Source organism: Gekko japonicus, unplaced genomic scaffold (assembly GCF_001447785.1).
Source record: "Gekko japonicus isolate JY-2015 unplaced genomic scaffold, Gekko_japonicus_V1.1 scaffold3501, whole genome shotgun sequence".
NCBI classification, from domain to species: Eukaryota; Metazoa; Chordata; class Lepidosauria; order Squamata; family Gekkonidae; genus Gekko; species Gekko japonicus.
Window position 1 is genome coordinate 8,334 of NW_015169888.1, and position 25,393 is coordinate 33,726.

The following is a 25,393-nucleotide window of genomic DNA, read 5'->3' on the forward strand; positions in this document are numbered from 1 at the left end:
CAGAGTCCATATCTCATATTATTGTAATCAGACAGATTACACAAGCACTAAAGCTCATTCTTAAGCCTGATGAACTATGGCCCCAAACGAGAGGACTAACAGCTGAAGAGTAGAGCACAGACTTTGCATTTGTTTAGTTAAGGAAACTGTATTCTGAATTCTCTTGCATTTGAAAACCCGATTACACAAATCAAAATGACAAATATAAACAACCACAACAATAAAATCAGCTTCAATAAAATGCAATACACTCACAAATATGTGAAGATGGTTTATACAGAGTCATACAATTAGTCTATCAAGGTGAGTACTGCCTATTCTCACTGGCAGCGGATATCCAGGATTTCAAGCAGAGGTTTTTCACATCAGCTACTACATGATCCTCTTCACTCGAGATGCTGGAACTTCCACCAGTGAGCCACAGTCCCTACACACATTCACTCCTGAGCATGCACAACTTCTGTCACTTCAGCAGGGCTGAGAGAGACGTCTGCCTAAGACCTTGGAGAGCCATTATGAGTGAGAATAGACTGTAGCAGACTAGACAAACCTGGGGTCCAATTTGGTATAAAGCAGCACATGTCTGATAAAGCCAAATTATGAGACTGATGCTTTATATTCTTAATTTAATCTGAACCACCAGGGATAAAATTTCACAGGGCTAAGGCTTGGTAAAGAGACCAAAATAATGCATTGCTTTGCAGTAACCACCAGCAACAAAAAGTTAGTGTACCTTGATCACATGGAGAAGTTGGTGCTGACTTTGATCTGTCATCTTCTCCTGGTGAGGATCCAGGAACTGGTGGCTGAGATTCAGCACCTGGAACAAGCTAAGAATAGTCCAATAACAGGGAAGTTTAGCTATAAGAAAGCAACATTCTGATGTAATAATTATGAGATAGTAAAAATGCAGTTTCAAATGTAAGAAAGCTGCTGCACAAAGAAGGTAACTAAAGTTGCCACCTGTTTGAAGTTTTCAACATAGTGAATACAATGAAGTTTTCAACATGGTGAATACAATCTTTTCTTTTAAAAGATGAATGGATAGGCTTGCCAAATGCTCCAAAGAAATCTAGATAAAACTCCCAATTAGACACACGTGAAAGTTGACCCCAAAACACCTCTGAAACATGCTATTTTTTCTTGAAGAATTTGCACTTTTGATTCCAATCCTGTCTGAAACAAAGACTAGAATTCATTGAGAAACCTAAATACTATTTTATCAGAGCAGGATTTAGTGGACTTCACCCAGATTTAAAGATAAGGACCCTTGATAATATGATAGTTGGCAATCTTGGCCAACAGCAAGAATGAATTTATGTCAATTAAGTGATCTAATGGCATGTAATGCAGCTCTAATAGCCATGTGGTCCTATATCCTGCAAGAAGGAGATCACCTGGGCACCATATGCATAAGGCAAATCATCCTAAATTGCCACCTTCTTAAGAAGAGTGAGCTATAAATACGATAAATTCAGGACTGAATATAAACTCTTCTTTCCAGTAACAGAATAGCACTTCAGACTGGGTAAAAAGGGAGGCAGCTAATTTCTGTTGATTCCCCTTTCTCACCACAGACCCCACCCACACCACATACCCTATGCTTCCCAAGAATCACTTGACTCTCCAAAGTGAAAGCAAAAAGGGTGTGGCAGCTAAAATACATTATTGGGTAAAGTTCTACCCTGGATCCAACCCATAATTAATAAATAATGAAAAGTTGCTCATGCTTCTAGACAGTCATAAGCTGATGTACAAATGCACAGACCTGGCTCTCCCCCTCCCTATTGCACCACCCAAAAACATCTACTGTAAAAGATTAACAAAAATGCATGGAAGGGGCAAAGGAACACTGGAGGGCTGTTCACTCCCCATTCTTTTTGCTGGGACTTTTGCAGGACAGGTTCCCAATGGATTTTGACCTTGGGCTGCAAAGTTCAGAATATTTACTGTAGTCTTATCATTAGTACAGAATTAGTAGCTTGATTTTGTGCTCTAAGCATATTACTTCTATTGCTCTTACTGTTGTGGCTGCAGCATATGGCACCATGCTACCCTACTCATACAACTCAGGAACTCAGTACATTATTATTGATTAAGCGGCCCACTTGTCTACATGGCTCTTGCCTACACATGTCACCACAGCACACTGGAACCACACCACACTGAAACTGCTGTGATATAAAGGTATCAGTTGAAAAGGCCTATAGTCTGAGTTCTGATGAACAAGATGTCCCCAACAGCATATTAAATACATATATTTGAAGTTCCTCTGCATTTAGAAGGGAAAATAATCCAGAGACAGACCATCTTCAACCTTAAACCCCAGTGTAGGGAGCAGTATTGTCTTAAATCTCTCCTCCTCATAATTAGTTTTCTCCTTTAGCAGATGGGAAATGAAATGGAGTGACAGAAATTTGCCTAAGCTCGCACACATAAGCCTGCAGCTGACCCTGAAATGCAAGGTGAGGAATTTATTGCAAAATGTCTGTGCCGCCTCACTAGGTTACCTTCCTGAGGTGGCTTACAAAATCCTCCTGTACTTAACTTGCTGCTGGGACAGCTCAGCTAGAAATCACACTTATTGAGATTCAATACAACCTGCTACGATATCTTTCAGAATCAAATGTCAAAAACATTGACTAGGGAAAGGGTTCTATGGAAGAGTCTCTGAGCTGAATGATATTGACATGTAGATTCATATGAGCAGTGATACAGTGTCAGAGAATGGATGTAGGATTGGGGATAACTCCCTGGCATGGCTTCCTGTGGCCTTTTTAGATATCACAAACCTTGCTACATCAATGCAAAATTATTCAACTGGCTAACCAGACCAATAACATAACAAGATGGATTGCCTTACTAATCTTGACAATAACGTTTGGGAATGAATTGCAAAACATGTCAATTACTGTAAATCTCTGGTTTCTCAAATGTATAGATATAAAAGAAAATTATGTGTAATTCTGGAACATCGGAAAATATTAGATGGTTTATGATCTTTGTCCCAATGTGCAAGTGATCAGCTTCTGCGGAGTGACTTTACAAACAGCTGTTGAATCCAATTCTCTTTTTGAAGAATGTTGTTTCAGTTCATGTCCATTTGTCATATCATTGAGGGGAGGGTAGCACATCTGGCAAGAAATGAGCTTGTGCCAATTTTTCAACAAGATAAAAATATTTCACATGTGTTCCCACAAGGGGACTTCAAACCAGCAGCTTTAATGTTTACATGGCTTTCTGACAAAAGCGATTCCTTCTGACAACTGAAAAATAATAAAGTCCTCCATGACTCGAAGTCTTTTCAGGGTTTCTTCTAGCTCATATTCTGACGTACAGAAAGTACGAAATACAAATGCGAAGGAGTCATAGCACTCAATTGCTATATTATTTCTACAAAAACCAAGGAGACTGGCAGCAGCTCAACCACCAGAGGCTGAGCAGCCTTAATTCAGGGAGATAACACGTGCATTATGTACTGAAGATCCCAGGTTCCACTCCTGTTAAAGAGATCTCAGGTAGACAGACTATGGAAGATCCCTGCCTGAAACCATGGAGAGTCACTGAAATTCAGAGTAGACAGTAGTAGGCCAGAGGGACAAGTGATCTGAAGGCAGCTCTGCATATTCAGGAATCCTGTGGCACTTTAAACAATACGAAATGTCTATTCTAGCATAGGCTTTCATAAACTAGAATCTATTTCATCAGATGCAACTGGCAAAGACATATTCAGTTACACATACAAGATACATATCTCAGAAGGGTTACCCTGAGTCAGTAAGTTCTCTCTGCATGAACAAAGTGTAGGATATTTGAACTGCACTACTCTGAGTTATTTCCAAGTTTGTATGGAATGATCCACATATAAATAAGAAACATGAATACGTCAAGACCCCTCCACCTATGTACTGTACAGGAAAGCAGGTGATGCTGCAGAACGCACCTCTCCCTACATGACCACCTTACCCTTGTCCTGTGCTGCTAGCTAGGAAACGTATTCAAAATAGTTATTGGCTACTTCTCCATTAAAAATACTCATATTCAAAAGTACATACAAAATGAAAATATATCTAATAACAATCATGAAAAATAGTGGGATGAAAACAGCAATTAAAGCTATTTCAAAGCAAGCAATAAAAACAATAGCACAAAAACACCAAGGGCGCAAGATGATCAATTAACAAAATGTCCAGGTAATTTTTTTAAAGTTTGCACCCAGCACCTGAAACTCAATGCCAGGCTCACACAGGAGCAACTAGTCCATTAGCAACCCTTGACCCAGACTGGAAAGAGCCCACTGCAATGGGTGCTCATTTAACCACAGCAGCAGCAGTAAAACCCTGTTTTGAGTACTGGTGTTTGACTGCACTGGCTCTATTCTCTCTGGCAGCAACTGCTTTTCCCTGAGCAGCCAGGAGGAAGGGAGCTCCTGTGTGACCTATCGGTAATCTATTGCCTCCTGAGCAGGCACAGGAAGGGGCAGAGGGCAGCCACTACAAGTAGAGGGATCTTGATATACCCTCATCTACAGGGTAATATGTGAACTGGTGCTGCAGTTCTTTGTATGATGCCAACATCCAGTAGCTCTCATTTAAGATTACATTTTTGGTTACCTTCTTCCTTCTTTGTCCACTATTAGTGATCTTCTCTGGAGTGATGCCCAGGTCTGTGAGAACTTTAGCTATCCCTCGAGCATCCACTCCACAGTTTGGTGCCACATTTGATTCACAGCGTCTATGTACATTCATCTTGCAAACTGTAATTTAAGCCAAAGGGAAGGGAGGAAAGACCAGGGTTAAATTAGATTAAATTGTCTTGATATATCAACCTCTACCTTTTACTGTATATAAATCCCAGTCTTGAAGGACAACAACATGCCCTGTAATGAGAATATGATTGCAATATGAAGAAAGCTGAGCTGCATTTGTGACCAGTTTGTGTCATGCACTTAGCATGTATCATTACTGTCCTGGCTCAGACCAAGGCCCATCTAGGCTACCTCAACAAGTGTGGGCAGCAAAATGCACCTGTTGTTTCTGAGAGTATCTGCACGACTTCTGCCAAGACTTTTTAATATGCTCCAGAGTCAATTGGTATCATCTGAATGAAAGTAGAAAGAATACCAGAAGGGGTAACAGGAACCTTGGGGAAAGGAGTAGAACAGGGTTGGAATGAGTGTGAAGGCACCATCTTTTAATTCTTGGTTTAAGCCCCACTACCCAGCCTTCTTGTTTCATAATGGCTGAACTCAAGTGGTAACAAGGATTTTGCTCTCCCAGCAATTCATTAGGGAAGTCGCAGATGTTGGTAAGGTAGCAGGGCTGGCAGGCTGCTTGGACAAGTAGGGGAAATTGGTGTCAGTTCCACTACATGCCTCTGAAACCAAGGAGGAGAGCTACGCAATCATTGAAAGATAGGAATTCTCCCTTAAATGTTTTTTGATGGGATTTGGCAGGTGGGAAAAGGCCACAAACAAGAACTGAGAATTTGGAATTTCCCCAGGAAGCTGCAATCAGGGAAACAGTCACAGGCTAGAGGCTTTATGTGGTACGGATCCCAACTAAAACTATTAATCTAACCAGGGCTATTTTTGGGCAGGAACGCACAGGAATGGAGTTCCGGCTGGCTCCCAAGCTGGCCATGCCCAGCAGGAACTCATTAGCATAATAGGCCACACTCAACAGCAGAAACTCATTAGGATTGGCTACAATTAGGGGTGTGTGGCCTAACATGCAAAAAGCCCTGGGTTTTGACAACAAACAAGGTAAAGAGAATAAGAAGCAATAGGTGAGTATGGCTGGATAACCACACTTCTGGTAACATGGGGGTGTGACCTAATATGCAAATGAGCTGCGTTGTCAGGGTGTGGCCTCATATGCTAATGAATTCCTGGTGTTTGGTATGGCCTATTATGCTAATGAGTTCCTGCTGGGCTTTTTCTACAAAAAAAGCCTTGAATCTAACAATGCACACTTTTCATGTGACAAAGTGAAAATGAGTTTTTGCTTGGCAGATATTTTAGGATGTTATGGTCACTCTCTCTCTTTTGTGTGTGTGTGTGTGTGTGTTTGTGTGTTTAAGGGAAACAATTAAGCAACACTTTTATTGACCTACTTTTGTGTGTGTGTGTGTGTGTGTGTGTGTGTGTAAAGTGCAGTCAAATCATAGCCAACTCATGGCAACCCCACAGGATTTTCAAGGCAAATGATTAAGCACAGGTGGTTTGTCATTGCCTTCTTCTGCAAAGTCTTCCTTGGCAGTTTCCCATTCAAGTACCAACCCTGTTTAGATTGGGCTGTACTATACCATTCCTTATCTTAAGCTTCTTTTACATTGGATTTATAATACATTTTAAATGGTTGTACATTTTATTTTTGTAAACTAACATAATTTTTTGAAACTGAAAGTACTGCATATAAGCACATTGAATAAAATATTCAACAGTCACCCCTTTTCTTTGCTTGTTTGTTGATAAACCAGTTGCACTAGTATAATGCCTTATATTAGAGTGCCATCTTGTGGGGAAAATCCACAAATGTATACCAAATTGTAAGCACACTCCCTTGCTGTGTATCTCAGAAGGGAATATGCTTGCCCCAAATAAGGCTGGCTTCAAGATCACTGCCTTAGTCCATTTTAGAGAAACTATAATAAACCCGGATAACATTCACTGTGTTTATTCCTTATCTTTTAAAGAGAAAATCTATCAGCTCCGTTTTCTCATCCCTACTAGCATCAATGCATCTACTCCTACACAACAACACAAAATGTAAGAAGAGCCCTGAGAATCACCTCAAGGGTCTAGCAGGTATTGCCTTTTGTTTGCAACAATGGCCAGTCCAAGGCTTCTTGGACCCTTACAAATGAGATACGAAAGTAGCAGCTGTCACCAATGATTTTGTTCCCCCCACACATATTTCGTATTCAGAGGTACACTGCTTTTGAATACAAAGTTTCTCTTTGTATGTGATGTCTAATCGCCAGGGATATACAACCCCTACCCATCAGTAAACAGAGATTGTCTGCCAGTGTCAGTGATTCTGTCTCTCTACCAGAGCTAGGCCTGAAGCCGTAAGGAAAGGGGTCAAGAGCAGATATGTCATTCAGGAAACTTTAGAGCTGCTGTGCCATCATGCGCTCAAGTAACTTCCCTCCCAAAGGCAGGTTTGAAACAATCTTTTAATTAGCCACCTTGTTCTTTTTATCAAGTGTTGATAAAGTAGCTTATCACATCATTCTCTTCTTCTCCATTTTACCTTCATGGTAACAACTCTTGAGGTAGGTTAGGCTGAGAGTGGGGGGGGGGAGAGAGAGACTGGCTCAAGGTCACCCACATTGCTTTCATGACTGAGTGGGGACTGAAATTCCTTGAAACACTATGATATTCGAAGGAGCTATGGGGAGAGACTGATTCAAATCAAAGTAATGGAGCATGGGGATGGGGTGGGGGTAGTCCTTTGATCTACTTTCCACCCCCACCCCCAAGATACTGTTTGCCTTGAAAGTTTTCCCCCAAGTGAGAAAAACAAAAGCTCGTGGGTGGGTGGGTTGTGTGAGGTTGAAAATATAGTATTGAAGGAAAGAGTAAAACCCTTCCTGAATGAAGATCTTCCACAGATGCAAAATTACCCAGGAAAAATTAGATGGAATTCCATGGAACTTCCAGCATCCTGTGTGGTCTGATGCTGAATGAAAGGCATTGTGTACAGTACAGGTCAGTAGGAGTCTTTCTCTCTGAGAGTGTATGCCTGATTCTGCCTCCAAACTCTGCCTGAGGGAGAGCACTTTCTTGGCCATCCAAAGGAAGAAACAAATTTTGATGTCCATGTAAGCTTTTATGCTATCTGTGCTGCTCTTACTGCATTGTATTCTAATTCTTTGTTTGTTTTGGCACATTACATCTGTTACTCTTCACAGTGTTTCTCTTGCATTGTTTGTTAAATATTTCATGCTATCAGGCTATTTGATTGTTTTATACTGTATAATCCATCTTGAGACTCAGTGAGAAAGGCAGGCTGTAAATACTATAAAGTGTGTAACTAAATAAGATAGGGGCTCAGATCCATAATCTGTAGCTTCACCAGGCACTCAAAGAACTTCACACCCTGGAAACTCCCTTAGGAAAAGACCAAATACCCAGCAAAGCTGCCGGGTAAGGATAAAAATCGGGCTCTGACCCTTTGCATTCTTACCTACTGCTTGGCTATTTCGGTGCTCATTAGAACAATTCTGAGATAGGTCTCAAGGGGAGCTCTCCCAGGTCCTGCAGAATTTGACTTTCTCCTACCATCCAGATCTTAAGTTCTGAGACATGACTAACCATCTATTGAGCTGTGCTGGATAACTCCTTTCTTTCATTATTTGAATCATTTTTTTAAAAAATCCCACCTTTCTCTCATCAATGACTAAAACCAGACTGAAAATTTAAATACCACACATAACAGGTGAGCTGACACAGCAACTGACCAGCCAACACAATCCTGTATTCAGTTAAGGCCCAATGAAGTAGCCTGGCCTTACAAGACTGCTAGACAGCTCTAATACCTTGCACGGAATTACAGTTCCAAACATACACAGGAGGGAGGAGACAACTGGTGGTCAAAACTGCCATCAAGTTGCAGCCCACATGGCAACCCCAGAGGGTTTTCAAGGCAAGAGATGAACAGAGGTGGTTTGCCATTACCTGTCTCTGTGCAGCAACCCTGGTCTTCCTTGGTGGTTTTCCATCCAGGTACTAGCCAGGGCTGACCCTGCTTAGCTTCTGAGATCTGATGAGACGGGGCTAGCCTGACCCTTCCAGTAAATAACAACTGAAATAATTTAAGTCTCTAGTGCCGATACGGTGATAAGAGTTTGTCAAGGTTAGGTCCTACCAGATTCCCCACTGTATCCCTCTCATTTCCCCTTCTCACTGCAGCCTCCATCCGGCAGGGCTTTTGTTCCCAAGGGTCTTACTATTTCCAGGATAGTCTTTTTTCGCCCCTCCTACCCTTGTTAGCTAGCAGAAAAGCTGGTAGGATCCAACACAGAATCTTTTCTTGCGTGAAATAACCCTTTACAATTCAATTGAGTGTTTGGACCATACCAGGCCATTCAAATATCTCCACTTTGCCCTCCAATCCTCTCTCTGCCTTCTCCTGGCCCTGCTCTGCCCCTCCATTGAGCAGTGTTGCTTCAACCTCCTCCATTATGGGGATATTTTTTGTGGTTGCAACATTATGTACGGGCAGCTATATGTTAAAGGAAGGCTTCAGAAATATTAGCTTGCCAAGGCCATGTAATTCCTCTGATAACATTTCACGCCTGACTCAACAGAGTGACTGGGGTACTGGGAATGTTGTGTAAAGGGCAGAGCAGAATTAGCAAATGTGGGCAGGCTGCTATGCTTCATTTTACAGCAGATTGTTCCTGGGAAACACATATGCAGCTAAATCCGGAGCCAAATTGGCGTGTCATTCCCCAGTCAAGCTGCCCATTTAGGTTTACTGTTCAACTTACTGTATTATTATTATTACTAGGAATAAGGCCCATTGTGGAAATAAATACAACGAGCTCTAGAAAGAGGCTCTGAGAGAGTGCCCTGGCATTGGACACTCAGCGTGCTGTGGTGACCTCAGCAGGGTATAATGACACAGAGTCCACCATTTTCTCCAGAGGAACTGATCTCTGCTACCTGAAGAACAGTTGTAATTCTGAGTGAACTCCACCTCCACCTGGAGATTGGCAACAATGGTTCCCCAGGAGGAAATGGCTGGTTTGGAGGGTGGAGCTTATGGCATTGTACCTGTCTGAGGTCCCACCCCTCCTCTAACCTCACCCTCTCCAGGCTCCACCCCTCAAATCTCCAGGAATTTCCCAACCTGGAGTAGGCAACCCTATCTCCCAGCCAACCATCAACCTACCTTTATCTGCCCCTCTGACTTATCCATCTCCCCCACACACACACACACACCTGCAGGCTCTACTGTGCTCTGAAGCCCTGACTGCTATGTCACATTGGCTGTCATGGGGGGGAATCTCAGCAGAGTATAAGGACACAGAGTCCACCATTTTCTCCAGGGGAACTGATCTCTGCCATCTGGAGAGCAGTTGTAATTCTGAGTGATCTCCAGCCCTCACCTGGAGATTGGCAACAATGGTTCCCCAGGAGTAAAAGTAGTCTTTGTCTGCAATGGGGACCAAAGCAGTTTACATCATTCTCCTCTCTCCCATTTGACTTGCACAACAACCCTGTGAGGTAGTTTAGGCTGAAAGTCTGTGACTGGTCGAAAATCACCCAGACAGCTTCCACAGGAAGAACCTGGGTCTAACAGATGTTGCTCTGAAGCGCTGACTGCTATGCCTAGGGTAGTCAACCTCTAGGTGGAGCTTGAAGATTGCCAGGTATCACAACTGAACTCCAGACAACAGATCTCTCCCCCCCTGAGAAAATAACTGCTTTGGAGGGTGGGCTCTATGGCATTCTGTTCGGCTGAGGCCTCCTCTCCCCTCCCCAAACCCTGGCTTCCTTAGACACAGAATATTCAGGAATTTCCCTACTTGGAGCTGGCAACCCTAGACAGGACTGGCCCCAATGTGTTTTCTCCCAAAGGCCAAAATAGGTGTGGAAAGGGCCTTTTACTGACAGAACTAAGCTTGGTTGCCTAGCAACAGGCACTGAGGGGAAAGTAGGGTTGCCCGCTCTGAGTAGGGAAATATCTGGAGATTTGGGGGGCAGATCCTGTGGAGAGCAGTGTTAGGGAAGGACTCAGCAGGGTATAATACCATAGGGTCTACCCTCCAAAGCAGCCATTTTCTCCAGGGCAACTAATCTCTGTTATCTGGAGATTAACTGTAACAGTGGGAGATCTCCAGGTCCTACCGGGAGATTGGGAACCCTAAGGGAAAGTCAGCCACACAGCAAGGGGTTGGATGGTTTGACATCTGCTGGCCCACCTCAGTAGCCAGCCAGCCATGGCAGAGCCAAGCAGGAGAGACAGCCGTTCTTATTCTGACAGGAAAGTGGCCAAGCTGGCAGTGGGCGGGGGATGGGGTTATGTTGCAGACCCTGCTCTGAAGCGCTAACTGCTATGCCTAGGGTAGCCAACCTCCAGGCGGAGCCTGAAGATCACCAGGTATCACAACTGAACTCCAGATCTCTCCCCCCCCCCGAGAAAATAACTGCTTTGGATGGTGGGATCTATGGCATTCTGTTCAGCTGAGTCCCCTCCCTAAACTCTGGCTTCCTTAGACTGGCTTCCTTAGACACAGAATATCTAGGAATTTTCCAACCTGGAGCTGGCAACCCTAGTCAGGACTGGCCCCAATGAGTTCCTCACAAAGGCCTGGAAAGGGCTTCATTTCTTTGTCTTTTTACTGACAGAGCCAAGCTTGGTTGCCTACCAAAAGCCACAGAGGAGCCAAGCAGGAGAAGTGTCTTCGTCAGGAGAGAGAGCCGTTTGCCAGTAATTCTGACAGGGAATAATGACTGAAGTGGGAGTGGGTGGGGAAGAGGAGCAGACTCAGCACTCTGCCAATGGCATTTGAGTACTTTTGAGTGGCGGCTGACAGGCCAATGGCTGATGGTTTGGGCGGGCGCCGCTTCTGTGCATGGGACTTAGGCAACGCAGCCAGTGGATAGGGACAGCTTCTGAGTGACATATCATGAAGCCAACTAGGAGCGTGTGGAATGTTCTGAAAGTGCCACGCCACTACATAATTATATATAAGGAGAGATGATGATGATTTTGCAGTGGTGTTTAAAATGTGTCATTTAGTGCTGCTAATGTATATGATTGGGGCTGCCTAACTGAGAAGGGCCACAGTTTTTTGGTAGAACACATGCTCTGCATGCTAGAAGTCCTAAGTCAAGTCCTTGGTATCTCCAGTTAAAGTGTTTCAGGTAGCAAGGCTGGATAAATCTTAGCCTCAAGCCTTGGAGACTTGCTGGCAAGCAGATAATACTTGGTTTGAATTTGAAACTAACTAGATAAACTAATTAGATAAACATATGGAACAGAGGTCTATCGGTGGCTATTAGCCAAGAGGTATAGATAGGAACTCTCGGTCTGGGGCAAGTGATACACTGTATTCTTGGTGCGTGGGGGGGGGGCAACAGTGGGAGGGCTTCTAGTGTCCTGGCCCCACTGCTGGACCTCCTGATGGCACCTGGTATTTTTGGCCACTGTGTGATAGAGTGTTGAACTGGATGGGCCACTGGCCTGATCCAACATTGGCTTCTCTTATGTTCTTATGTTCTAACTGTTAGATTGTCCAATAATATCACAGCTTTAGTTCTATGTGGTCTTATTTGACAACAGAGAATGCTTTATTATTGGGGAGGGACTCAGTGGTAGAGTACGTGCTTAACACACAGAAGGTCCCAAGTTCATCACATTTTCTGTTAAGAAGATTTTGGCCACATCTGATTAGCATCTTGGGGGGTGGCTGCGAATATGTACACTCTAGTTTAAAAATGGATATAACAGAACTTTGAGCTCTGAGACTGCCCACAGTGGTACAACTTTGCACGTTCTCAAAGCATCATAAATCAAAATGGGGGGAAATTATAAGCAACCTAATTAACTGAACATAAGGAGATAGGGAGGCATCACTACGGTACTGCCAAGAATTGAAAACGCCAATGTGGATGACAGCGGCTGTTGCCTACAATTTCAATGTATCCTGTTCTTTCTGTAATATTCTGGGGCTGTTGTTTGCCACAGACACAGAACACAGATATTAAAAATAAATGTACAGGTCCACTACTCAGATTTAGTAACTTTTCAGTTTTTCCACATGGTTGCTATTTCAGAGCAGAACCACATGTTATGTTACATTCCATTATTCTTTTTATAAATGCCCTTTTCTTTCTTTTTTTTCCTTTTACTGAACACAGCCCCAGAGCAGCCAGTGGGGTTATAGTTTAAAGAGTCGATGAAGCCCTTTTTTAACACTTTCCCCTCTCCTTATTTTCCACTACACGTGCCACAGTTGTTTTGGAGTCTCTTTGGGAAAATAAGTGCTTGTCAGTTCCCCCCCGCCCGCCCAGAAAAAGAGGGCTTAAGCATAGCCATTTTCAATAGGGCAATACCTCAGAGTGAAACACTTAAGCAGCCCCTCTCACCCCATACACAGATCTCCCCCTTAAAACTCATCCTCACAGCTACATTATGAAAAAGAGAACACAGAAAAAATACTATAAAACGAATGAATTACATACAATGTGTATTGCTATTTTCAGACAAATGCCACTCCAATCAAGGAGATGGCCAAGTGCAAGGAACCAGCTACTTCAAGTTTGAGTTCTGACTTCAAAAAATGCCACAAGCCTGGTTACTATAACTCTGAGAAATTTGACACCAACATCCAGGATTTTGAGTTTTACTCAGTCTCCTGCAGAACTGGTCCAAAATATGTGATGCTGGCATCACTACCAACTAGTGGCCAGGGCCGGCCCTATCACTAGGCCTGCTAGTATCTCACCTAGGGTGGAGATACTAGCAGGGCGCCTATTCCCCTGCCGCCCCCCGCCAAAAGCCCCCACCCTGCCCAAAGCCGCCCGCTGCTCCTTTCACCGCGGTGGAAGGCGGTGTGGGGCCTCTGGAGCATGCCCGCCCACCCCCTTCCCAAGTGGAAGAGTGCCCTGGGTGCAGCGAGTTGAAGTGGACAGGGATGGGGCCGCCGGTGGCGGGGCGCTTGCGGGGCTCACTGGTGCTGCTGACCGAGTTCACTGGCACCGGCTGAATTTGAGCTTTTCTTCCACTGCTTTGCCCTCGCCGCTGGCCTGAGTGCCTGGCCTTCCTGCGCACCTTCCGCTTCTCCGAGGCAGGTAAGCGGCGGCGTGGGGAGAGGAAAGGCACTCTGGAGAGGAAAGGCATGCGCAGGGAGGGAGAGAGGCTTGCCCCTGCCTGGCCCGCCCAGCACCACTGGCAGCACTTGCTGCCAATCCCCGCTGCCGGCAGGCCGCTTCCTTGCCGGGGACTGCGGGAAGGGCTTGGGCCAAGCGGTGGCTCTGGGTCAGAGAGGCCCCCTGGGTGGGTGGGCGGGCAGGCAGGAGGTGGCAGTGGGGAACGGAGCCCTCTCTCGGCCGGCCCTGCTGCTGGGACCCAGCTGGGACGTTTTCAGGCCCCACCGGGAGGTTGGCATCTTAGGGGGGCGCCACGAGGCAGCCTGGCCTAGGGCGCAGAAACCCCTCGGGCCGGCCGTGCTTGTGGCTGGCATTTAGAATTCAAAAGAATGTTGCAGCCCAGGTATAATGAAACAAAACTTAGGGTACAGTTATATTCGGAACTATATAAAGTAAGGTAGATGCTTGGAATGGTAGGTGTTTGGCTTGGTATAACGCAGTGGATGCAGAAAAGTTAATTTGGAAGTGGGAGATCTCACTTAAAAGTCTATGTATGTTATGTGCTCACTGTGTGTAGCCTCATTTCCCCAACTGTAAAATGGGAACAGCAGTGCCCTATATCACAGGTTTACTGAAAGGGTAAATATAATAAAAATTGTAAATCATATTCGCCTACTGTTTTTTGTCCAGAGATTTGAAGCCATATTGGGGGTTTTATATAGAAAGATGGACTTTAAAAATGAACCACTTAAATAAATAAATGAAATACTACTAGTAGGTAAATGATGAATGGGTGGGCTATATAAAATGATAAGTAGCACTACAGTTCATGAAACCGAGCTTTCAAGGGTAAGGCGGTTTAATCTGGCTCATCTAACATTTAGCTGTTAAAACAGATCCACTCAAGAAGCATGTTTCACTGGTGGTTAAGATAGTGGCTAAGACCGTAACTTGTTCATTGCCTCACTGTAGTTTTATTTAAAACTTCAACCACAATCTAATAGTTAAGTATGCTTGAGCCCCATGCTTTTGATCTTTACTTGTCCTTGCATGAGAAAAAGGACTGCTTATGGTGTGGGATTTCTGTCAATTCCCCCCTTCCTGTTTTAACCCATGACTCATATAACGCTGTTGTGGACAGAGATTATCGAGTGCTCAGGAGCAGCTTTGGGGTGGACGCATAGGGGGCTACACAGGAGATTTGTGGTTCATTGGATCCAAACCAGATATTTCAGTGAGTTTAAGTAAACTTAATCATATTTTGGATTAGGCTTAATACTTTTATCTGAAGGGGGGGGGTCTATATTGTTCCAGAATTGCATTTATTGTGTTGTACTAGCAGAAGGGCCCTGACCTGGATAGCCCAGGAAGCCTGACCTTGTTAGATCTCAGAAGCTAAACAGGGTTGGGAGCAGTGTTCCCTCTAAGCTGAGTTACTGTGAGCTAGCTCACAGTTTTTTAGCCTCCGGCTCACACATTTTTGTCTTAGCTCAGGAAGGATGGCTCCAGAGCAAACTAATTTATGCAGTAGCCAAATCACCTGCTCACAACTTTAATGCCAGTAGCTCAGAAAGAAGAATTTTTGCCCACAAGACACCACAGCTTAGAGGGAGCATTGGTTGGGAGACCATGAAGGAATACCAGGGTCGCTATGCAGAGCCAGGAAATGGCAAACCACCTCTGCACATCTCTTGCATTGAAAACTCTATGGGGTCGCCGTAAGTTGGCCGCGATGATGAGAAAACAAAAACTAAAAAACCCTAACAGAAGGAAATTTCATTTTGCCTTGACTGGAGAGAAAACACAAGCTCTGAAAAAGAGAGCACGCCCTTACCTTTGCATTGTAAACCTTGTCTCAGAAGACCCCAGAGCAATGAACCACAGTGGTCACAGAAAGTGGGCACTTTGTAATTGTGGATGCTGAACTTATGAGGCATGTTGACACTGAAGCGCTGAGAGCCCACCTGGTGGAAAAGCAACACAGCATAGCACAATTAAAACCACATTGCTATCTAGGTTGGGTCCAGCCCCATAAGCTATTAAGCATCTGTGCATGTTGAAAACTAGCAGCAAACAGTTTCATCACACTCTGGTATGAGCGAGAAACTGAACCAAGGATAGGGTTGTGCATATTAAAATAGGTTTGATTCTTCAGGGATGGTAAGGAGCAAATTTAGTCCCCATCTCAATGGTGAATCCCTTAATTTTCTCACATAGGACAGAATGGTTGCCATTCTCTCCTATCTGGGAAAAAACCCTAACCCTAAATGTATCTGATCCAAATTCTGTTGTACTTCTCAAAGGCTTGGAGTGGCTTACACAATTTTTTTAAATGTACATTTACAAAAGTAAGGGGGGCAAGCATTCATTCAAGGATCTAGAATTACTTACACAACCTCCAGCCTTTGGAAGAGTATTATTTTATTTAAAATATTTATATTCTGCTTTTCCTCAAAAGAACAGGCTCAAGGCAGCTTACAACTGTAAACATAAAAACAACAATGAAGCCAGTCATAAATACACTTTACCCCCTACAAAAAGCAATCCCCCCCCGCAACACTTATCAAAACCAATAACCCCAAAGAAAAAAATCCCCTCAAAGCATAGGACCAGGTCTGGGATCAGTCAGGGAATAGGCTCGATGATGGACAGGGCAGCAAGGGAATGGTCAGAAAAAGAATTCTTAATTGTTATACCACCACAACAGGGTGAAGGTTAACCAAGAGCTTGGGTCTCTGATACGGTCCTTTTCTGCATTTAGGGAGTTATTTTGCCCGTGGGTAAACATTTCAAATATACGATCCCTCCCCTGCAGTGATATAGTCCAAGAAAAACTGCACAATAAAAAATTCGACTGCTTGTAGTTTACTTCGAACTATTTAACATAATCTTTGCAGATGATAAATGGGGTTAGAGCACAGCTTCTCGGTTATAGGGTGTGGCTCCTCAGCCGGCTTGAGTTCAGCACCTCTGTTGTTGTTGTTTTTAAAAAATAGGAGTATTGTGCAACTGGCAGACTTAGCGTGCAGATATTACAAAATAATCCCAAAGGTAGCCAATGTTTCCTCTAACCCTCCCCCCCATTGAGTGAAGCAGTTCACATCCTGAACAGAATATAACTGCTGTAATCTTAAAATGGGCAATGGGCAGTGCAAGACCCTGAGCAGCTCCGGATTGCTGCTGAGCGGGGCTTCCTGTGTTAATGAGTGGTTGTTCATGCGCACAGCTGAGAGGGAACACTGGTGGTAGCCCTGAAGCCTCACTTAGGACTATATGCTTAGTCAAGTGGCTGGGGGCTTGAAAGTAGCCATGTTGGTCTGCAGTAGAAGAGTAAGATTTAAGTCCAACAGCACCTTAAAGACCAATAAAATTTCCAAGGAATCAGTGAAGGGAGCTTTGACTCTCAAGAGTTGACACCATGGAAACCTTGTTGGTCTCTAAGGTGCCATGGGACTTGAATCTTGTGATTCTTCAAGGAGAGCACCTTCCACATTCATCTGCCTGTCAAGGACCCCATTAGATCTGCCACGGCATATTGCGGAGGAATTTCCAAGGCTAGACCTGTTGCACCTCACTCTCATTCCGCGTGACCCGAGAATACATTCTAGAACACACCTGATGCTGGCTGCACCCTGAAGGGGCAGTGGTGGGCAAGCAGTCTTTCAGGGAACTTCTGTCTGGCATCATGGATCTTTTCACTGACTCCTTGTAAGTTTCCAAGGATCCTCCAGTTTAAATATAGTTCTAAAACCTTTATCCTAGTTGAATCACATTTGCAAAAAGCTACAGGGCTTTCTGGATAATGCTTCTGTCCTCGATCCCTTCCAGTCCGGCTTCTGCCCGGGTCATGGGACAGAGATGGTGCTGGTCGCCCTGACTGACGATCTCCACAGGCATCTGGATTGGGGTGGTGTGGCAGCACTGGTGTTGCTAGATCTGTCGGCTGCATTCGACATAGTCGACCACCAGTTGCTGACCCACCGTCTCGCCGATGTGGGGATTCAGGGGCTTGCCCTTCAATGGTTTGCCTCCTTTCTCCAAGGTCGTGGACAAAGGGGGACCAGTGGTCCCGGAGACACCCCCTTGAGTGTTGGGTGCCACAGGGGGCTGTGCTGTCCCCGATGTTGTTTAACATCTACATGCACCCCCTTGCCCAGATTGCCTGGAGTTGTGGGCTTGGGTGTCATCAATATGCGGATGACACCCAGCTCTATCTGATGTTAGGCGGCCAGTCGAACTCTGCCCCAGATGACATACATTGGGCGTTACAGGCTGTGGCTGGATGACTCAGACTGAGCCGGTTGAAACTAAACCTGGCAAAGACGGAGGTCCTGGGCCAGAGTCGGACCGGTTTAGGGTTGGGGGTCCCGCTCCCGACCTTCGATGGGGTGCCTTTGGTGCCAGTGTCGGAGGCTAGGAGTTTGGGTGTGCTCCTGGACTCCTCTCTAACGATGGAAGCCCAGGTGGCAGCCACTGCCAAGTCGGCCTTTTATCATCTTCGGCTGGCTTGGCAGTTGGTCCCCTTCCTTGACCGCGTTGACCTGGCCACAGTGATCCATGCGACGGTGACCTCAAGGTTAGACTACTGTAATGCTCTCTACTTGGGGCTGCCTTTGTTGCAGATCCGGAAGCTGCAGCTAGTGCAGAATGCTGCAGCCAGGCTGTTGATGGGTCTCTCTAGGAGGGATCACATTCGGCCTGTGCTGAAAGCGCTGCACTGGCTACCAATAGCGTACCGGATCCACTTCAAAGTGCTGGTTCTTACCTTTAAAGCCCTTTATGGCCAGGGTCCAGCTTACCTAAGGGACTGCCTTTCCCCATATGTTCCCCCAAGGGCACTATGGTCAGGGAGTCAACATCTCCTGGAAATTTCAGGCCCCAGGGATGTTAAATTTGCTGTTACTAGAGCCAGGGCATTCTCGGTGGCGGCTCCTACCTGGTGGAAGGAGCTCCTGGAGGAGATCCGGGCCCTGCGGGACCTTTCTCAGTTCCGCAGGGCCTGTAAGATGGAGCTCTTCCGCCAGGCTTTCGAGTTAGGAGCCGCCGCCACTATAATTTCACCACCGATATGTATGCAGCATCGCACCACTACCACCAATATGTGGTTCCATCTGGGTGCGAGGTGACCCTGGAAGGAGAGGGGATGACAAGTTGCGGGACCAATGCCAATCGACTAAGATCTACCCCATCTTGCACTGACACTTTGTTGTTGTATTATATTGTTTTACTGTTTTAGACTGTTTTATCTGTTTTAATTCTGGCACTTGTGCCTCGTTGTTAGCCGCCCTGAGCCTTCGGGGAGGGCGGGATATAAATCCAAAAAAATAAAATGAAAATAAAATAAATAAAATAAATAACCAACTGGTTGTTTTAAAACGTGCCCTCTGCAGAGGGAGATATGAAATATTTTTTCCTCGCCATCCTCCCATCCCTGGCTTTTATCCAGGAGCTTCAAACTGCCTGAACAATGAGAGCACTGGCTCAGAAATGCCTTAAAGTTTCCTGCAGTCTGGAGCCCAAGAATGTAAATCAACACAGGAACTCCCATATCTCTGCATGGCACAGGCTGGTAGATCATTATCTGGCACAGGAGATCACAGCCTGGAATCACAAGTGTTAGCTTGCAAGATTTAGGGGGATGATGCAGGGGATGAAAGTACAGTCCTCATATGAAATAAGACTGTAATGATGGCATGCTAGTGTTGCACTGACATTCCTATCCATTCTGCCCAGTTTGCAGAGCCATAAAAAAAAATCTACTTTAGTTTTAGATAAGCTCTGCTGGTTTAACCCTGCAAACTCACCCTTCAAAGTGTGAATTCAGAAAACAATTTCTCTACAATATAGATGCACCACTGAAGAAACACTAAAGATAATTTAAGGGAAAAAAATGAACATTTCTTCATAATTTTTATATCTATGATTGGGATATACTGCATGGATTTAGAATCTGCTCAGAAACCTGCATAGTGTATTCTCACAAGAATGACCCATCTGTGCCTGCAGACCGTCTCATACACCTTCCAAAAGAAGAAGAGGAGGAGGAGGAGGAGATTGGATTTATACCCGACCCTTCACTCAGAGTCTCAGAGTGGCTTACAAACTCCTTTCCCTTCCCCTCCCCACAACATTCAACCTGTGAGGTAGGTGGAGCTGAGAGAGCTCTTACAGAAACTGCTCTGACAGAGCTATGGCTTGCCCAAGGCCATCCAGTAGCTGCAAGTGGAGGAGTGGGGAATCAAACCTGGTTCTCCCAGATTAGAGTCCACGCACTTAATAGGGCTCTTTCCACAATGCCATCCTGCCGTAAACTTTCACTAACGGAAAGCATTTCTGTCAGTGGAATGGGACTTCCTTTCCACTGCAGCCTGACATACTCCTCAAAATGCAGCTTCTGGGGGATAGGGGTTCCCCGGAACAGGAGAAGGAGGAGGGTGTCACAGGTCTGCAGCAGAAGGGGAGCAACTGATAAAAAATACCTCTTCCATTTCTTGAAACTTATTATGGCATCCAAGTCATTGTCTGAACAACTCTTACACAGAGTTGATGCTTACAGCATCTGTTGTACCCACTATGCCCTTCCCATTCAGGGTTGACAAAATTTATGCACCTTTTACAAAGGCACTATAAAGATATCTTCTTGAGGGGAAGACATTTCAGCCTGACAGGGCAGAATTATGCATTATTTATAGTTCTGTGACAGGGCAACCAGCACAGGAGGAGGAGGAGGAGATTGGATTTATACCCCGCCCTTCACTACCCGAAGGAGTCTCAGAGTGACTTACAATCCCCTTCCCTTCCCCTCCTCACAACAGACACCCTGTGAGGTAGGTGGGGCTGAGAGAGCTCTCTGGAAAATTGCCCTTGAGAGAACAGCTCTGAGAGAACTTGTAACTGACCCAAGGTCACACCGGCAGCTGTATGTGGAGAAGGAGTGGGGAATCAAACCTGGTTCTCCCAGATTAGAGTCCGTGCTCCTAGCCACTACACCAAACCGGAGAGGGGCTACTTCATTTTTTTCTCTCCTTGAACCTTTTTACCTGCTGATCCTTTCTGATTGAATATACTGGCTTTTGTATGTGCCTCTACTGAGATTGGGTCCCACTATAGCCTATTGGTTTTGAAAAAGAACTACTCAAAACGCGGCAGCTTGCATCCGAACTACGCGTCTCTATGGCTTATGGAATTCCAGGAACTATATGAGTCCACTCCATGATGAATACACGTCAAGTTGGACTATGATATTACAATGCAACTGGAGTGAGACACATTGAAATGTTTGGGACTTAATTCTTCTTTCTGTATATTTGTTGTTTCTTGCAGGAACACTTTGGCCTTATATAGTTATATTTCTGAATTACTGAACTTGTTATATATATATATTGTTTATCTTCAGCCAGTGGTTTTTTGTGCTTTGTTCCTATTCTTGTATGCTGGTTCCCCTTCTTTTTTGGTTTTCTGATTCAGTATAAGGCAGACTCGTGTATGTCCCTGTCCATTTAAAACCTAATTTTATCCTCAGAATCCAGATCTTATATTGCTGCTGCTTTACCATACCAGGATTAGCTGTACTTATTTACTTTATTTATAGTCCTCCTTTCTCACAGAGACTCAAGTAATTCCCATACAAGTAGAGCTATCATGACAATCTGTTATGAAAAGAGAATGTGGTACTAAGCAGAGACTGAAAGGATGCAAAGGAACCCTGTTTTTTGTATTGTAAGGAACAGGGTAAGTGGCAGTAACTTGGTCCTCCCCCAATTCCAACTTCCTTTCATCTAGACCATTTCTTTCATAAATATTTACCTCATCGTGGGCTTCCTGTTTCTTCAGGCCGGCACATTTCGTTATTATAAGCTCATGGCATCGCTTGTGGACTACGCAAGTGCAAACTGTAAACAAGAGAAGCCGTGACAGCCCAAGTTTTCACAAAGACCATTTCATTATTTTACCCAGAGTGGAAGACTTAATTTTAAATCAAAGGGAAGCTCTTGAGGATTTTCCTTGGGTCTGAAAGACTGAAGCCAAGCTTTTCATGAAGATGTACAGTGGGCCAGAGCTGGACTACCTGACCTGAGCCAACACATTGTTGGTCTTTAAAGGATTTTATCAAATGCCCTCGTCAAAAGCACTGCAGGGATCCAATGCACATGGAGAAGTCCAGTATATGGCCTACAGCACAAAAGGTCAACAGGGTATGCACCATTATTTGGACTTTGTCAAACACAGTCAAAATTTTAATACACTCAAAATTTCTGTTTATAGTTTCAGTTATAAGAAAAAGAGGCCACAAGATTCCACAGGTATGTCATACAAATGCTCTCATCTTGTGCACCCCAGGAAAAGTGACAGGCTACTTTCAAACTGCTACTTGAGGAGATCTTTCAAATTTGTTCCTGATTTATTACAAAAACAATTGTGTTTCGGGGCCAAAAATAAATGTGGAATCTGAGGCAGAATTTAGGTGGCAGACTAGACCATTTTTCAGGATCAGCTGTAATTGGCTTAAGTCCCTACAGTTTGATTCCTTTTCCCATAACGTTTTATAGTATAGCTGCTCTCAAGCAAGCACCAGAATTATTTTCAGCCTCAAAGCCTAAACTTCTCAGATATCAGGGTATGTGGCTCCAGAACCCCGCCTTAACATGGGGAGGGTGTTGGGTATTTCTAACCTAGTAGATTATGAGCTGACTCTGAGCAGAGTTTATCTGGTCATTGAGGGGGAGGATCTGGGTTTCATCAGGTCCATCCCATTTCTTAATTGACAGCTACTTTGCATTCTAAAGGTAAAAAACATCAGTGTTTGCTTGTGAGAGAGGCTGTGGACCTTGAGTCTAAGGACACTCCTCAACCATGCACACCTTCTACTCTTTAAACTAGACCATCACACTCCATTTCCTATATAACAGTGATGGAACACATGAATGTGCAGTTGCCATGCCCAGTCTGGCCTTCAGAAATTTTATGGTCAGTCTTTCCCAGAATGCTTTAGAAAGCATCATGCCAGTACACAGAGAAGTCCTCCCTTCACACAGCAAGTGCAATGGATTCTGCGGCACTCCGAACATCTGGGCCCTTGTGACCTGTTTCACAGTGATAACAGCACATGTGTCTACTTTGTGGTGCTCTGTGTTCCTGTTCAGAGATGCCTGAAGTTACAACACATGGCCACAAGGAAAACCTAGGCCACATGACTCAATTTGGAGGAAGAGGGTAGATGCTTTTAGGAATGAGTTGCAGAGGAGGAAGAGCCTGCTGTAAATGAAGGATGCATGCAGGAGAACAACCCTGACTCCTGCAGGGCATGAGAGGAATGGTTTGCTATTTTTGCTGTTGCTATCAAATGGCCCTTATAATTTATTTTATTTTATTTATTTATTGTTTATATTTATATCCCGCCTTTCCAGATAGCTGGCTCAAGGCGGCTAACAATTATAATTATAATGTAACAAAAATGGTCAACTGCCACTTTTACAAAAGTATTCTGGATTTCATCAAAGATTTCACAATATATGATGAAGTTAAATAACACAGAGTGGATCAACTGGCCAAAATCCTAATCCTACTACACTACAGATTTATCTAGAAGTATTCATCTTACATAATCTCTGACTTACATTTCACCATCAAAAGGCAGGGTTTGGAGGAGGCCATGATGTCATGGTGAAAATCAGAGACTGACCGATTTCACACAAGAGCTGCGCCACGGTCGGTGGATCTACTGATGTTCTGAAAAGTCTTTTGAGTGCTGCAGTGGAAAGATTCGAACTGGCAAAAATCCCTTCTGCAAACTCTGTTCATAGTCCTTTGGGATCCCATCCAGTATTCTTTTCTTTTTTTTTTAAATCCCCGAAGGGATATTTTTTATTTTGCAAAGACTACAAACTACAAAGAAATATTAGGGAAGGGGCTAAAACTAAGGATTAAGGAAAGCAAACCACACTAAACTAAAACCCCAAGAGGAGGAGATCTTTTCACTGTTAGTAAAAATGTTAGTACAATTAGTTTTAGTATCACAATATACTTGTAGAGTTCTTGCTTATAACAATTTGCTATTTATATGTTATTTTGTTAGTTGTTATGAGAGAAGTCTCTGATCATCTCCTTATTCTTCGTTTCAAAAGGTCACTTTTCCAAGTCCTTCTGCCTTTACTTCGACTTTCTGTCTCTAAAATCGTATACCACTCTGGCAGGTCCTGCACCCTTTTCTGCCACAGAATCCTCTTCCGTTCCCGAGGTAGCAGAGTCACTAGACTTCGATTCTCCCTCTTTGGACTCATCATCTGTCTCCAGCTGACATTACGGTTTATTCATTACGGTTTCAAAAATTCTTTAGCTTTAAAAGTGGAATCTATCTTCTCTCTTCTATCGTTGATCTTAAAGATGACACCCTCCGGGACTGTTCTTCCGCTGTTAAGCCCATTACTGGAGCGATAATCTCACTGAGCACCTTCTTCAAGTCTTCCTGATCTGTTTCAGGAACTCCCTGAAACCTGAGAATCATGTTAGCTTTTACTATCTGTAGCTGCAAAACTCAATTCTCTTGGCAATTCTGCTTCGTTTCCACCTCTCCCATCCTTTTCTTCTACTTCTTGCTTAGGGTGTCTATCTCTTTAATTTTCTCGTTTGCCTCCTCCACTTTTTTCTGTTTCGTTCAGCTGAAGCTGCTGTGCTGCTTTATATTCATCACGGTCAATTGCTGGTTAATACCATTGAGTTGTTCCATCACCGGCTTGAGCATATCTGCCAGGAGTTTGATGACATCTGTTCCCTCTTCCGGTTTTGGACTCTGACTGCCCAGCTTCATTTTAAACTTTCCCTGCTGGGCCGCCATCTTTTCCGTTTTGTTTACAGTTTCTACAGCTTCTACGCAACTCAGAAAACTCGCCAAACGACTTCACAATTCAGATAAGTCTCTCAAAACACTTTCAGTTTACTTCCTCCCCTCTCCCCCTTCGTGTCCATTAACAGCTCATTCGCATAAGAGGTGTCTTTGCAGTCACTTTTTCAGCCGCGTGGGGGGGGAATCGCTTTTCAAACTACTCTGTTTTTCCAGAACTCACGTTCATTGTCGGTCAATTTCTGACCGTGCTCGGTTGTTCGCTATTCCGCTCGATCTCCGGCGCTCGTCCCAGTCAGTCCAGCTTGTGCCCGAAGGCCACTCAGCGACTGGACCGTTGGGGCGGAGGGAAGCCTCAATTCTCCAGCATTGCGCCGTCGGAGAGGCTACCCCTCAAAAGCCCCCTGGTCTGGAGCCTAACACAAAGGTTCCGCGGGGGTGTCACTTGAGGTGGCACCCCTCCAGGCCACTGGTGTGCGATTCGCTCTTCCCTGTTGTGGGGAGAGCGTCCGCCATCGCTGTTCCGTAGACCGGAAGTCCCCTCGTGATCCTGTTTTTTGAGGATTACGAAACCACAGGGAAAATCAGGCGAAGCTGCGGGTCAAAATGCGGCCATGCGGCTTCGAGTGGGAAATTGACCAATAGAAGCGGGCCAAAGCGAGGCGTGACCACAGCGCAGCTCTTGTGTGAAATCGGTCTGTGTATACCAAACATCATGGTTCACC

General features: G+C 44.6%; 1 protein-coding gene across 1 annotated transcript in view; it reads right to left on the bottom strand.

Moving 5' to 3' along the window:
• Positions 1–25,393, bottom strand: part of LOC107115714 (protein kinase C epsilon type-like) — a gene marked incomplete at its 3' end in the record, with an annotated part of 40,711 nt that overhangs the window by 8,259 nt on the left and 7,059 nt on the right. Inside the window, exons 5-8 of the mRNA XM_015417471.1 lie at positions 21,635–21,720; positions 15,663–15,792; positions 4,614–4,756; positions 734–830 (exon numbers count right to left, since the gene is read on the bottom strand). Coding sequence (XP_015272957.1) covers positions 734–830; positions 4,614–4,756; positions 15,663–15,792; positions 21,635–21,720 — 456 coding nt within the window. The remainder of the gene's footprint in view (positions 1–733; positions 831–4,613; positions 4,757–15,662; positions 15,793–21,634; positions 21,721–25,393) is intronic.